Source organism: Phacochoerus africanus, chromosome 11 (genome assembly GCF_016906955.1).
Source record: "Phacochoerus africanus isolate WHEZ1 chromosome 11, ROS_Pafr_v1, whole genome shotgun sequence".
Lineage (NCBI taxonomy): Eukaryota > Metazoa > Chordata > Mammalia > Artiodactyla > Suidae > Phacochoerus > Phacochoerus africanus.
In genome coordinates this window covers 126,472,450-126,488,130 of record NC_062554.1, presented here as the reverse complement: position 1 = coordinate 126,488,130, position 15,681 = coordinate 126,472,450, and the positions used below count along the sequence as shown (strand labels likewise).

The window sequence follows — 15,681 nt, the reverse complement described above, 5'->3', positions numbered from 1 at the left end:
AAAATAAAAAATAAAAATAAAAAGCCTGAAAGCGCTCTAAAGGCAAAGGTACACTAAAATGTGGAATGACAGGTGTAATCTATGAATGGAGGCCAAGGAGGCCCCAACCTAGTTCTGGGGCATTTTGGTGTGATGGAATCAGACCTTTCCTTTCGTACCTTACACCTGCATCATAGGTAGGAAAAGAATACTTCGATTTTGCCTAGGTTTATGTTTAGTTTAACTTTTGCTTCCAAGATATCCTTTAACTCATAGACATACCACTGACTATAAAATATGCTGATTGTAATTATGATTAAAAAGCAATAAAATCCAGGCTTCCAGAAGAATAGATCAAAAGAGCTGCTTGAATGAAGCTTGCTTTAGGGAGAAGATTATGTCTTCCAAATTGCCCAGATCTCTCCATAGTCATGGTTTTCAGAGTATTTATAAAACCAACACCTCACATGCTGCATGCATGTGTTTTCCTTTCTCAGAACTTCAAAAATAGAAAATTAAAGTCAAATATAAGGCAGATACGGCAGAAAGGGAGACTCTGATTCAATTAATCTCATAACACTATTTCTATTGTTTATAGCTCTTTATTGTCAAAACCTCCCAACTTCCTCAGTGATCTGAGGACTTAACACACAGCTAAATCAGAGTGGAATAATCATGAAAACGTCTCACCATAGACTCTGAGGTCAACGTCTCTTTGTTTCTCCCCAGCAGCATTCACTGCCACGCAGGTATATCTTCCCGTGTCACTGATCTGTGCGCTGGTCAATGCTAGGATGCGGCCCCCAGACAGAACCTATCAATGATTAGAAAGCTAAATAACCAACGTGTCTTCTGAGGATTGTAGGTGTCAACATACTTTTTCAATTATTTTCTGGGCTTGATCAATTGAACATTTGCCTCTCGAAGGATTTCGACATGGATATGCCTCCTTTGGGCAAGCATCATTTAATTCCCTTCTCATCTCATCTGGGGAGGAAGACAGAGGCTAGAGCCCAACTTCGAAGTGACCAATGAACACAACTCTCTACCTACAGTGTCAAGTGAAGGTCCGCCCTCACCCACATTTGCTACCGAAGAGAGAAAGCCACCAGGGGAGAAAGATTAGAAGTAGGAATGAAAGAAGCCAATCTCCTCCTAATTTTTCTTTGGGAGAACAAGTAAGAAGTTAAAATTAACGGCACAGTAGCAGCCATATAAATGAATTAGTCACGTTCACTGCCCTTTTATCTCACTGATGGGTTGTAGCTTTACAGTATGTATACTGATTCTGGATAGTCTATGATCTCAAATTCTGCAAGTAATGGTTTTATAAGAAAAGTTCAAAAAGTAGAATGGTTGGAGACCTAAGCTCTCTGCTAGGCATAACAAAATTAAAGTACACTTTAAATGAAAGACATGTATTTCTGCATTATTAAATTAGAGTGTGAAGGACTAAAATTTTTTCTTAGACTCAAATGTCATTTTCTCATAATAGTGCCTTTGTAGCTTTCCCTTATATGATGTTTTGGTGGAATTAAATTTACTCTATATGGTTCTCTGATTCATTATCAGTTCCAGGCATTTGAATAGAACTTCTACCAAGAAATATCTGTTTTTGTGGTTGCTGAACATTTCATGTGGGGTATCTTTTACGAAGGTGCCATAGAGTGGAAGTGGGGAAGTAGAAAGTGTCTAAAACAATGGTCAAAATATAGCACTACATGTTAGTTAAGAGACCTCTTAGATATACTGAGGATTTCCTTATTTCCTTATTTTATTTTTTTGGCTGCACCCATGGCCTGCAGAAGTTCTAGAGCCAGGGATCAAAACCATTCCACAGCAGTGACAATACCAGATCCTTAACCACTCGGCCACCAGGGAATTCCCCACATTAAGTTTTTAATGAATTGTTTAGAATCACTTCTGATGGAACATGGTGGAGGATAATGTGAAAAAAAAAGAATGCATATTAATGTATAACTGAGTCACTTTTCTGTATAGCAGAAACTGACAGAACATTGTAAATCAACTCTAATAATTTTTTTAAAATAAAAAAAGAAATCCTAATTGTGGGTCCATGGTAGTTACAGATGCATACATGTATCTTTCTGCAGAACATTTGTGAATCCTTGTTCTCCAAATCTCTTTAGTAGTTTTGCTTGTTTATACTTCCTATAGTGAATAATTAGATGGGAGACATCACTTAAGGAATGACAGAGTACCTGTATCCCATTAGCGAAACTAGCAACAGGGCTCCCATCTTTCAACCAGGTCAGACTTGGGGCAGGGATACCTCGGGCTTCACATTCTAACCTCACCATGTTATTAACCACCACTGCCACCATGTTACTGCCACCAGAAATGGAGGGGGGCACTGAAAAGGAATAAAAGTCAATCAATAAAAGTAAGATGTTAAGATCACAGAGGATTTCATCTCAAAATAGTAATGACAATATCTTATGTCCATAGTAACATATCTTACAATTTATTTCTTTTTTAAAAAATTACTAGGTTTTTTTGTTTGGCTGCACCCATAGCATGTCAAAGTTCCTGGGCCAGGGACTGAATCCACACCACAGCAGCTACCCGAGCTGCTGCAGTGATAATACCATATCCTTAAACTGCTGTACAACAGAGAACACCAACATTTTATTTCTTGATTTCTAGGCTTGTGTGTGTCTCTGTGAGTTTTTCCTTCCACTGTATCTATTTCTGTATGTTAACTAAAAACTCCTTGGTCTTAAAAACATTATTCTAGATAATAACTTAGAAACATTTATTCAAATAATACCTATGATTCTGGCAGGCAATATTTACAAACAGGGCTATTGTCTTTAGCTGATAAGATTATTGATGACTGTTTTCAATAACTCACCTAAAGCAAACTTAAATTCAATGATATGTGAAAATAGAACATTGAACAGGAATCAGAAAAATATAAACATATCGGTTTTAGAACACTGCACCCTCACAAATAAAGACGCCCATAACACATTCTGTTAAATATTTATACTAGAATTTTATAGATGCACTGAATCATTTTGAATGCTTCTTTACCCCAGGATGAATCTAGGAGAAGTAGCACTAACCATGGACCTGTAGACTGTAAAATAACTCTGTAGCTCCAGCTGAGTTGATGGCCACACATTTGTATATGCCAGCATCTGTGATCTGGGCACTTTCAATACTGATGATCTGTCCTCTGTTCAAGAAAGTCACACTACCAGAACCTGACAGTGGCCGGTTATCTTTGTACCACATAATACCTGCAAGGAGAGGAGAAGAGAAGCCCATTTCATTAAAAAAAAATTTTTAAAAGCTCAACACACACACTACATCAGAGCTTAGCTACAGCAATAACAATTGCTCTATTCTTATGCTTATCATTCTAGTTCCATCTGCTTAAATATTTCTTCAGGGTTAATTTTTTTAGGAGGAGGTAAACCTTAGAGAAACATGAATAGCCAAGCCAATGAAAATTCTGAGGTGAATTTATAAAAAAGGTATTTACATTATCTCTAATGTATTAATACCTGTTTGTTAGCAATTTTCAACCAGTTCTATTTTTTTTGGTGTAGTACATATTCCTCTCATCTATAAAATCTTTGTTTATGTAACTAATCAAAACCAACAACATGCACACTATTAACCTCAAAGTTTTATATTATTGTTGACACATGAATAACTTACCAGTGATGAGAATCGATAAAACAATGTCTCATCCAATGACCGATTTATAATCAATTTAGACTCAATAAAAAAATATTTTTCAACATAAATGTACATACAATAACATTGAGGGCTCTGTGGCCATAGTAAGGTCAATAAGACAATTAGTTAATGACATATTTCTACATTGTTTAAATGAGTAAATTATTGCATACAGTTAAAGCATGGGAATTCATAAATATCCACTTAATGGTACCATCATCAATGTTTTACTCCTGAAATGTAGTATATTTCTTTCATCAGTAGTTACTTTATTATGCTTATAAAGAGATACAGCAATTCCCAGAGACCTTAAAATGTTAATAAGTTACAGAGTCCACAAGTAAACATACCAGGCAAGGGATTTCCAGCTGCCTTACACTCTAGCTGTATGGGGTTGTTTACCACTACGGTCTCATTCAGCATCTTCCCTGCATCCTCCAGACTGGGAGGTTCTGTAAGAAGCCCAAAGAGACAATTAACACACATAACAGGATGCTTAAACTGAAACTGTTGCTCAGTGGAAAGTAGCATTTCCTCCTTTCTTTCTTTCACTTATATATAATGATATATGTGGAATAATACCAAAGTATACTACTAAGTAGAAATGAAGAATAGGATGGAAAAAAGATCTTAATAGGTTTACTGGATCATCTCTATCTCTGGGCCCAGATGGGAAAACCCTTAGAACTGTAGATTAGCAGAGAAGTAAAGGAAAGTTAAAGGAGTATTTTCTTATTCCAATTTATCTGATTGGTCTGATGATGAACTGCCTTTACCAAGAAGTAATCTAATGCCTTTGAATGTCTCTAGTGAAAGGCTATTGATATTTCTCAAAATATCTGACTTTATCTTAGAACGGTACTACCTTAAACCATTTCAGAGAAATTAGAATCATTTTGTTAATTAGTTTTGCTTTTGATATAAAAGTTGTAGTTAACTACTAAAATAAAACAGAAAACTGCATTTGAAACTTTAATCACAGACAATGCTGCTCTATTTTTAATGTATTTATAAAGCAGGAATTCAGAAAATCGAAGAGGCATAGGTGAAAGTAACGACAACTTGGAACAGCAATGCCCTATGTCTTTTCCTGTCTCAAAGAGTGTACAAAGGAAGCCAGGATAAAAACAAAATGACAAGTAAACTAGAGCCCTAATCTTATTTGGAGAAAATGCTGCAGGTATGTTAGATCTGAGGTTTACATAGAAATGTATTTTAAAGATTTGCTAAATTTAACTTATTCAGTGCACTAGAGTTCCTGATCTCTGACTCCTATACGAGTAAACAATTGATCCATTAATCTGTAAAAAAACAGGGAAGGGAGAAAAGAGAAAGGGGAGCAAGAAAATGATTAGAACTAAAAAGACAGCAGAAATAAAAAAATATAACTGAGGAGCATAACTGAGAATGAGTTCATTTTCTTGGTCAGGGGACAGTCAACCCTATTTGAGAGTTAACAGTGCTTTTTAAAATTAAAAAACATGGGTAAAACAATTGCAAAAAGGATGACAATAAAGAGCTTGACAAAGGTATACCACAACAAGGGTGATATCAATTTCTGACAAACTGGTATACAAAGCAGAAATAATGCTTTCTAATTGATTGAACTCCACGATTCATGAAGAATCCATTATAATAATGTTTTACGCATTGAATAACAAAGCAAAGACTGTTAAAAAGCAGAAAAAAATTTTTGAAAAATATAAAAGTACTGTATTTTAGTATACCTTTCTCAGAAATTGATTATGTGGTAAACAAAAATGTTATAGCTCATTTGAAAACCACCCATCCAGATTGCATGTGTATATGGTGTGTGTGTGTGTATGTGTGTGTGTGTTGTGTATATGTATGTATTTATATATTTACGGTTAACAAAGAATATATATTATTTTCAAATGTCAACAGGATATTTTCAAAACAGATTATATATTTAGGCCACAAAAATCCCAATAAAGCATTTATAACCACAATTTAATAAAACCATAATAAAAAACCACAGAACTCAGTAGTAAAATACAACGTTCTTCACAAGGTGAAAAAATCTTGTAAAAGAGGAAATCAAGACAAAAAATTAAGAGTAAAAATAAGTAAGTTAGAATGAAATTGATTGAAACTAAAACTTAAGGCATGTTAAGCAGTACATTACTCAAAGAAAATCTTACAGCCCTAATTAATATACTAAAAAATGAGAAATAATGAAAATAAATGTTCTGAACATTCAACTCAGATTCAAGAAAAAGATCAATAAAATAAATGAACAGGAGTCAGGAATAAAGAAATAATAAAAATAAATGCAGACGACCACTCCAAAGAAAACAAGCAATTAAAAAAATAATAACAACTACAGACATTAAAACTCAAAGCCAGGTTTTGACAAGTTTAAAACAAAAATATGTCCTCAAAAGTAGATACATCTGTGGGACATATTTCTGCTTTCTTGCAAGGGGTTACTGAAGACAAAGCCTAGATTCCACTCTTCCTTCACACCTGTAGTTTTTTGTATCTATTTAATTCAATGTTTAACCTTTCCTGCTTGAAATGCCTGGACTGTTTCTATTTTATGCACTAAATTCTGACTCATGAGATGGTACTTAAGGACAAAAGACCTTTAAATACGGCTATCTGACTCTTCCAACTGGAAAGGAGAAATAATTAGTCCACGGTACATTCCCTCAAAACAGTTATTTAAGTACTAACCTTAAGCCTTCTGGACTAAATTGATCACTGAGGGCTTTGACAGACTATGTAGCTGCTGCAATAAAACAATATGGTGGAAATCAGAAAAAGAGCTATGGAGTAGGTTGGCTAGTTTTCATTCCATTAGAGAACTTAAAGAAAAAAGATTAAATGTCAGTAAGAATGGCATAGTAAGGACTCTGAAAATCCACTCCTCCATAAAAAAAGAACATCAGAAAAATTATCAAAACCAACATTTCCACAACTCTGGAAATTAACCAAAGACCTGCAATAATCCAAGAGGTATTTATTCAAGAAAAACATATAAATCTAGTTAAGAACCATGAGTTTTATGATACTTTATCTCACTCTATTCCCATCACTCTCTTCTCACTTCAGCAGTAACTCTGAAAACAAAATCCCTGAGATCACAGTGACAAAATCAGCCCAGCAGATACTGGAGGGAGTAGAATGGGTTTGGAGCTACCTAAAAGCCCTATTCCTAGAAAACTCATGATTGGACCAGTCTGGCTCTTCCCCGGAAATTCCCACTCACAAAATTTGTCTTTACTTAACCAGACCCAGAGCTTGCTCATTGCAAACACTCCTTTTTCCAGGGGCATTCTGAAGACTATAAAACAGACTTCACATTGTCCAGAAAAGTCATCATATTAGTTTCCTTTTCCTTCCATAGCAAATTAGCTCAAACTTGGTAGTTTAAATAATATAAATGTATTAACTTACAATCCATGGATCAGAAGTTCGACATGCATTAAAATCAAGGCTACAGAAAGGCTCGATTTCTTTCTGCAGGATTCAGAGGAAGCTCTGTTTCCTTACCTTTTCCAACTTACAGAGAGGATGCTTACATTCCTCAGTTTGTGGGCCCCTTCCTCAATCTTCGAAGCCAGCAATGGCAAAATAAGGAGGGCTCGTAAGACATTCTCACATCTTATCATTCTGAAATTCTGCCTTTCTTTTCCACTTTTAATGACCCTTATGATTTTAAGGTCAGCGACTAACAACGTTAGTTCCACCTGTAATCTTAACTCCCCTTTGCCATGTAACCTAACATATTCACAGCTTGCAGGATTAGGATATGAATATTTGGGGAATGCCAGCATTCTACCTACTCACTAAATATGTAAACAGAAGAAACAACAAAACAAAAGAGCAATAAGTGCTCGCTTCGGCAGCACATATACTAAAATTGGAACAACACAGAGAAGATTAGCATGGCCCCTGCACAAGGATGACACACAAATTCATGAAGCATTCCATATTTTTAAGAATGAAATTAGAACACTCTAACACCATACACAAAAATAAACTCCAAATGGATTAAAGACCTAGATATAAGACCAGACACTCTAAAACTCTTAGAGGAAAACATAGGCCAAACACTCTCTGACATAAACCACAGCCACATCTTCTCAGATCCACCTCTTAGAGTATTGACAACAAAAACAAAAATAAACAACTGGGACCTACTCAAACTTCAAAGTTTCTGCACAGCAAAGGAAACCCTAAACAAAATGAAAAAACAACTCAAAAAATGGGAGAAAATCTTTGCAAGTGAATCCACTGACAAGGGATTAATCTCCAAAATTTATAAACAACTTCTGCAGCTCCATACCAAAAAAACAAACAAGCCTTTCAAAAAATGGCAGAAGATCTAAACAGACAATTCTCCAAAGAAGACATACAGATGGCCAAGAAACACATGAAAACATGTTGAACATCACTCATTATTAGAGAAATGCAAATCAAAACCACTCTGAGGTATCACCTTACACCAGCCAGAATGTCCATCATCAAAAAGTCTACAAACAATAAGTGCTGGAGAGGGTGTGGAGAAAAAGGAACCCTGTGACGCTGTTGGTGGGATTGTAAATTGGTGCAACCACTGTGGAAAGCAGTATGGAGATTCCTCAGAAAACTAAACATAGAACTACCATTTGATCCAGCAATCCCACTCCTGGACATCTATCCAGAGATAACCACGACTCACAAAGACACATGTACTCTGATGTTCATTGCAGCACTCTTTTCAATAGCCAAGACATGGAAACAACCTAAATGTCCATCGACAGAGGAGTGGATCCAGAAGATGTGGTACATATACACAATGGAATATTACTCAGCCATTAAAAAGAATGAAATACTGGCATTTTTAGCAACATGGATGGACCTAGAAATTATCACGTTAAGTGATGTCAGTCATACAATAAGACACCAACATCAAATGCTTTCACTGACATATGGAATCTGAAAAAAGGACAGATGGAACTTCTTTGCAGAACAGATGCTGACTCACAGACATTGAAAAACTTATGGTCTCCAGAGGAGACAGTTTGGGGGATGGGGGGATGTGCTTGGGCTGTGGGATGGAAATCCTGTGAAATCAGATTGTTATGATCATCATACAACTATAGATGTGATAAATTCATTTGAGTAATAAAAAAAAAGAAAAAAAAAAGAAATAGGTAAGAGAAAAAAAAAGAGCAATAGAAGTGACAACAACAAAAATTATGGAGAAAAGAAGATATGATTTCCAGACTTGTCACATTATATTATTTAACATGTCTACGTAAAAAATCATGAAACTTGCAAAGAAACAACATGGTCCATATTCAGGAAGAGAAACAATGTAAACTCTCCACGAGGAAACCCAGATGTTGAACTTTATTAGTCAAAGACTTCAGATTAGCTATATTAATTATGTTTCAGGAGCTAAAGAAAAATATGTCTCAAGAACAAAAGGAAAGCAGGAGAAAAATGTTTCACTAAATAGTGTAAATCAAGAGATAGAGATTATAAAAAGAAGCAACTAAAATTTGGACGTGCAATATTTGAGCTGGAATAAGAAAGAATCAGCAACTTGGAGACACGTCAGTTAAGATTATCTAATTTTAGGAGCAGAAAGAGAAAAGAATGAAGAAAAGTGAACAGAGCAGAGCCTCTGAGGGCTTGTGGGGCACGACAAAGCATTATGCAAAATGGGAGTTGAAAAGGAGAGAAAGAAAAGTGCAGAAATAATATTTGAAAAAAATATGATTGAAACCTTCCCAAATTTGATGGAAAACATTAATCTACATGTGCAAGAAGTTTAATAAGCTCTGCTTTAGATAGACTCAAGCTAATTCACCTGTAGATACATCATAATCGAACTGCTTAAAGCCAAAGCCAAAAAGAAAATGATGAAAGTAATAAGATGGATGTGATGTGTCATGTACAGGAATCCTCAATAAGACCAATTTTTATCAAAAAAAAAAAAAAAAACAACAAAACAAACAAACCATGGAGGCCATAAGGAACTGGGATGACTTATTCCAAGTGCTAAAAGAAAAAGACTATCAACCAAGATTTCTATATACATCAGAACTGTCCTTTAGAAGGAATAATTAAAACATATGCAGAAAATTAAAAAAACAGATAATTCACTGCTAGCCCCCAGCCTTACATGAAATACTAAAGGAAGCCCTTCAGGCCACAAAGAAACAGTGACTTTAATACACATAAAGAAATAAAGTGCACTGGCAGTAAAACTGTGTATATTGCATACAACACTTTCTCCTCTCTGATTTAGAGACAGCACCATAAATCAATATTATAAAGCTATATTGACAGACACAATGAATAAAGATGTAATTTGTATGATCATAATAGTACAAAGGACGGAAAAGGGAAGGGTACTACATAGGAGCAAATTTTTTTTTTAACTATTGAAATTAAATTAGTATTAATTCAAAGTATAATATCACTATTATTTTCTTTTTCACTTGTAACCATGGCATACGGAAGTTCCCAGGCCAGGGATTGAATCTGAGCTGCAATTGCAACCTACACCACAGCTGCGGCAATCCCACATTCTTAACCCACTGTGCCAGGCCAGGGATCAAATCTGAGCCTCAGCAGCAACCTGAACCAACACAGAGACAACACTGGATCCTTAACCCACTGCACCACAGTGGAAATTCCCAAAGCATAATTAATTAAGACGCTAATTGTGATCCTGAGGGAAACCACTAAAAATGAATTCAAAAATGTAGGAAAAGAAGCAACAACATAAATAAAATGGTACGCAAGAAAATACCTATTTAGGATAAGAAGGCAGTAATGGAGGATCAAAAAAAAAAAAAAAAAACAATATAATACATATAAAAACAAATAGTAAATGGTAGGCCAAAATCCTATCTCAGTGATTACACATTAAATGCAAATGTATTAAACACTCAGCAAAAGGCAGAGACTAGCAGAATGGGTTCAAAAATCAAAACAAAAATAAAAACATGACAACTCATATGTTGTCTATAAGATACTTTAGATTCAAAGACACAAATAAGTTGAAGTAAAAGGATAGAAAAAGATACACTGTGCAAACAGTAATCAAATAAGAAAAGTGAGGCTATGCTAATAACAAACGAAACTTTAAAAAACAATCGTTACTAGCAACAAAGTAGGACATTTTAAAATGATCCAAAGTATTAATTTACCAAAAAGCTATAATGATTACAACCATATATTCATATAACAACAGAGTCTCGAGATATATGGAACAAAAATTAAAGGGAGAAAGACAATTCAACAATAGTGGTTGGAGATGTCAATATTCCACTTTCAATAACGGATAAATCAGACAAAAAATTCGACAAGGAAATAGAAGACTTGAACATTATAAACCAACAAATGCATATAGAATAATTCACCCAACAACAATAAAACACACATTCTTCTTGAGTGTACATGTACCATTCTCAAGAATAAATCATGTTAGGTTATAAAACAAGTTTTAAAACATTTAAAAGGATTAAATCATACAAAGTATGTTTCTAAACCACAATGGAATGAAATTATCAATCAATCAGGGGAGAAGTGGGAAATTCACAAATATGTAGAAATGAAGAAATATACTCCTAAGTAACCTATTTGTCAAAGAGGAAATCATGAACTATTAGCTAATACTCGGAGATGAAGACAAATAAAAACACAACATACCAAAATTTATGGGATACACATAAAACAGTGTTTAGAGTAAAATTTGTATCTGTAAGCACCTATACTAAAAACTAAAAACTCAAATCAATAATTGAACATTCCATCTAAAGAAACCAGAAAATATGAGAGTAAACTAAACCCCACATAAGCAGAAGAAATGAAATAATAAAGATTAGAGCACAAATAAATGGACTACAGAAAAACAAGAGGGAAAATCAACAAAACCAAAGTTTTTTTGAAAAGACTGACAAAAGGACAAAATTTCAGATCAATTGACCAAGACAAAACAAAAGAGAGAAGACCAATTTGCTACAATTAGGAATGAAAGCAGGGTCATGGCTACAAAAGCTTACAGAATTAAAAAAGGACTATAAATAAAATTATATAAATTCGAGAATCAAAAAGGCCTATATTATATATTATAAACTGTTGTATGGCAGCAAATTAGATACACTAGATTAAATAGATAATCTCTTAGAAAGACACAAGTGACTCAAAATCTGAATAGGCATATAATAAAGAAATTGCATTGCTAATAAAACAAATATTTCACACATACACACTAAAAATATCAGATCCATATAGCTTCACTGGTAAATTCTACAAAACATGTAAGAATTAACATGAATCCTTCACAAACTTTTTCAAAATATAGCCAAGAAGATGAGTGAAACTCTTCTCAAATCATTCTAAGAAGTCAGTTTTACCATGATGACAAAGCCAACAGAAAGAACCAATAAAAAGACACTACAGATCAACATTCCTTATGAAGACAGACATGAAAATCATTAACAGAATAAAGGTGAATCCAGCAACATATAAAACAGATAATGCACCATTGCTAAGAGGGATTTATCCCAGGAAGGCAGGGTTGGTTTAACATATGAAAATTAATCAGTGTATTCAAGACAATATGGTACCCAACTATTAACCCAAAATGGATTTAAGACTTAAATGTAAGACCTGAAACCACAAACTTATAGGAGAAAATATAGGAAAGAAAACCCCGTGACATTGCTCTTGGCAGTGACTTCTTGGATATGACACCCAAAGCACAAACAACAAAAGCAAACTAAACAAGCAGAACTAATCAAACTAAAATGCTTCTGCACAGCAAAGGAACCAATCAGCAAAATTAAAAAGTGACATATAAAATGAGAGAAAGTATTTACAAACTAATATAAAGGGTTAATATCCAAAATATACAATGAACTTAGACAACTCAACAGCAAAAAAAATAAGTAATCTGATTAGATAAATGGCAAAGGACTCAAAATGACATTTTTCCACAGAAGATATATAAACGGCCAACAGGTACACGAACAGGAGCTCAACATCACTAATCATGAGGAATATGCAAATCAAAATCATAATGAGTTATCACCTCATAGTTGTTAGGATAGTTATTATAAAAAATATAAGAAATAAGTTAGGATGTAGAGAAAAGGAAACTCTTGTACACTCTTGGTAGGACTGTAAATAGTATGACCTCTATGGAAAACAGTGTGAAGCTTCCTCAAAAAATTAAAAGCATTATTTTGTTCTTTTTGATGGCTGAGTAGTATTCCATTGTGTATATATGCCACATCTTCTTAATCCAATCATCTGTCAATGGACATTTAGGTTGTTTCCATGCCTTGGCTGTTGTGAATAGTGCTGCAGTTGCATTTGGAATGGATAAGCAATGAGATCCTGCTGTACAGCACTGCAAACTATGTCCAGTCACTTATGATGGAGCATGATAATGTGAGAAAAAAGAATGTATACGTGAAAGTGTAACTGGGTCACCTGGATGTACAGTAGAAAATTGACAGAACACTGTAAACCAGCTATAACAGAAAAAATAAAAATCATTATAAGTGAAAAAAAATTAAAAGCAGAACTACCATATGATCCAACAGTCACATCTTTGGGTATAAATATGAAAGATATAAAGTCAGTATATCAAAGCGGTATCTGCACTCCCATGTTCGTCACATCATTATTAACAGTAGTGAAGACATGGAAACAACCTAAAGGCCCAGAGATAGATGAATAGATAATGAAGATGTTTCCCTCCCTCTCATTCTCTCTCTCTCTGTCTCGTGCAATGGGATATTTTTCAGCCGTGAGAAAGCAGGAAATCCTGCCACTTGAAACAACCTGTATGGACATTATGCTAAGTGAAATAAGCCAGACAGAGAAAGACAAGTACTCTATGATCTCAACTGTGGAATTTAAAAAGAGTTGAACTCCTAAAGCTGAGAGTGGAATGGTGGTTACCAGGAGCTGGAGAGTGGGGGAAATGCAGCGATGCTGGTCAGAGGGTACAAGCCTTCATTGCAATCTTGTTAAGTTCTGGGACTATGAGGTGCATGGTGACTATACTACTACTACTAATATATTGCTAAAGTATTCTCACTACTTACACAAAAAGTGGTAACTACGTGAAGTGATGTGTTAAGTAACCTGATTATAGTAATTACTACACAAAGTATACATATATCAAATCATCACAGTTTTGTCAATTATATTTCAATAAATCTGAGGAAGAAAAGGAATACAAAAGACAGTGTGGGCGAGTTCCTGGTGGGGCACAGCAGAAAAGAATCAGACTCGTTTCCATGAGGATGCAGGTTGCATCCCTAGCCTCACTTAGTGGGTCAGAGATCCGACATTGCTGTGGGCTGTGGTGTAGGTCGCAGACACAGCTCAGACCCCATGTTGCTGTGGCTGTGGTGCAGGCCTGCAGCTACAGCTCCAGTTCAACCCCTAGCCTGGGAACTTCCATATGCTGCGGGTATAGCCCTAAAAAGCAAACAAACAAACAAATAAGACAGACAGTGTGGTACTGGTATAAGGATACACATTTAGGCACTGGAAAAAATCTGAGAATACAGAAACTTTTATATTTATAATCAAACGATTTTCAAAAAAAAAATGCCAAGGCATTCAATGGGAAACAATTAGTCTTTTCAATAAATGGTCTTGGTTCATTTTTAGGTAAGAAGTAAATACAAGTATCCATTCTATTATTTCTTTCCAGCATTAAAAAGATGGTCTTAAAACTTTAAATTTGGGTGAACACTGTTAGAAGAAGCATCGGTAAGGTAATAATATCTTATGTTAACAATAAGATGTCTGTATACTCCAAGCAGAAGACTGAACTAATCAATTTACTGAGTTTTTTTCTTTCTTCTAAAAGCTTATGCAGATAACCTGCCAAAAGCAAAATACCTTCTTCTAGACATATTGTGGGTCTGGATTTTGCCCATTATTTTAATCATTCAAAGGCATGAATTCATTTTTTTCAAATCCTGGTTAAATGGATTAATACATATCTGATCTAAAAGTGATTCGAGTGAGTTAACCTTCCGTAAGCGTTAAAATTATAATAATGAGTAATAAATTCATCTATACTAGGAAAAAACTATAGTAGGGCCCTGAATTGAAGCTACCCTTTAAAAAAAGAAAAAATAAGTTCCCTACAATATTTTTAAGTCTCCTTTAGGCCACAAGTGGGCTGTCAAGCAAAGCACAGAAATGACAGAGAAACCTTTTTAAGTGAGTGTTAGCAGATGTTAACCAAGGAAATACTTTAAAGAAATATAATTAAATTAAGGGTGCGCCACTAATGTTTTCACCAGACAACCGATACAGACCCAAGACTGTTCCTGGTCCACAGTAAAGACAGCAAGACTTTAGATGTGTTTGTTAAAATATTGGCACAGTGAGAAGGGCCAGAAGCCAACTATGTGTTTGGCCAAAATAGTCATTAAGCTACTATTTACAGATGATGACAAGGAAATAGACATCTTGCTATTTTCACGTCTAGTCACATGTTTATTCCTCAGAACAACCTCCCCGATTTTAGTATTATCTTCATCCTTCCCATTTTACAGATGAGAAAACTGAGCTTTTCAGAAGTTAACATCTAAGTCCACTCTTCTCCAGATACTACTTGAGACGCCAGGAGCCAAAATTCAAAGCCAATGTCTTAACCACAACATTCTACTTCTGGGTGCTTCACCTTGGTTGATTTTAGCTAGGAAATAATTAAGTGCAGATGAAATGAATACTCGAGCCGTTAGACCCCAAATAATCATTTGTTTGTGGAAACATCTGTCTCACTTGGCAAATCTCTGAGGTTTAAATATATTTCATAGTTTGGTCTAGAGAATTAGAACTTCCAGAATTATGAAACTTTGATCATCAAAAAGGACCACCTACTGAGAGCCTCTAACTTCTATAATAGATAGAACTCTCCCTGAAACCCAGGGGAGCATGACTTTGTCTTCCAGTCCAGGAGACTACACCCCCTTACTCCATCTTTTGGAG

At 34.9% G+C, this 15,681-nt stretch overlaps 1 protein-coding gene and 1 non-coding gene across 4 annotated transcripts in view; one reads left to right on the top strand and one right to left on the bottom strand.

Annotated features, from left to right (window-relative positions):
• The window catches only part of HMCN1 (hemicentin 1), a 497,854-nt gene that overhangs the window by 171,090 nt on the left and 311,083 nt on the right, over positions 1-15,681 (bottom strand). For all 3 annotated transcript variants that reach the window (XM_047753862.1, XM_047753863.1, XM_047753864.1), the window contains 4 exons: positions 4,041-4,142; positions 3,069-3,245; positions 2,202-2,353; positions 670-793 (listed from right to left, as the gene is read on the bottom strand). In XM_047753862.1, the coding sequence (XP_047609818.1) occupies positions 670-793; positions 2,202-2,353; positions 3,069-3,245; positions 4,041-4,142 (555 nt within the window). The remainder of the gene's footprint in view (positions 1-669; positions 794-2,201; positions 2,354-3,068; positions 3,246-4,040; positions 4,143-15,681) is intronic.
• On the top strand, positions 7,547-7,653 carry LOC125112305 (U6 spliceosomal RNA). Its single transcript, XR_007131099.1, has one exon. It is a non-coding gene; the product is annotated as a U6 spliceosomal RNA (small nuclear RNA).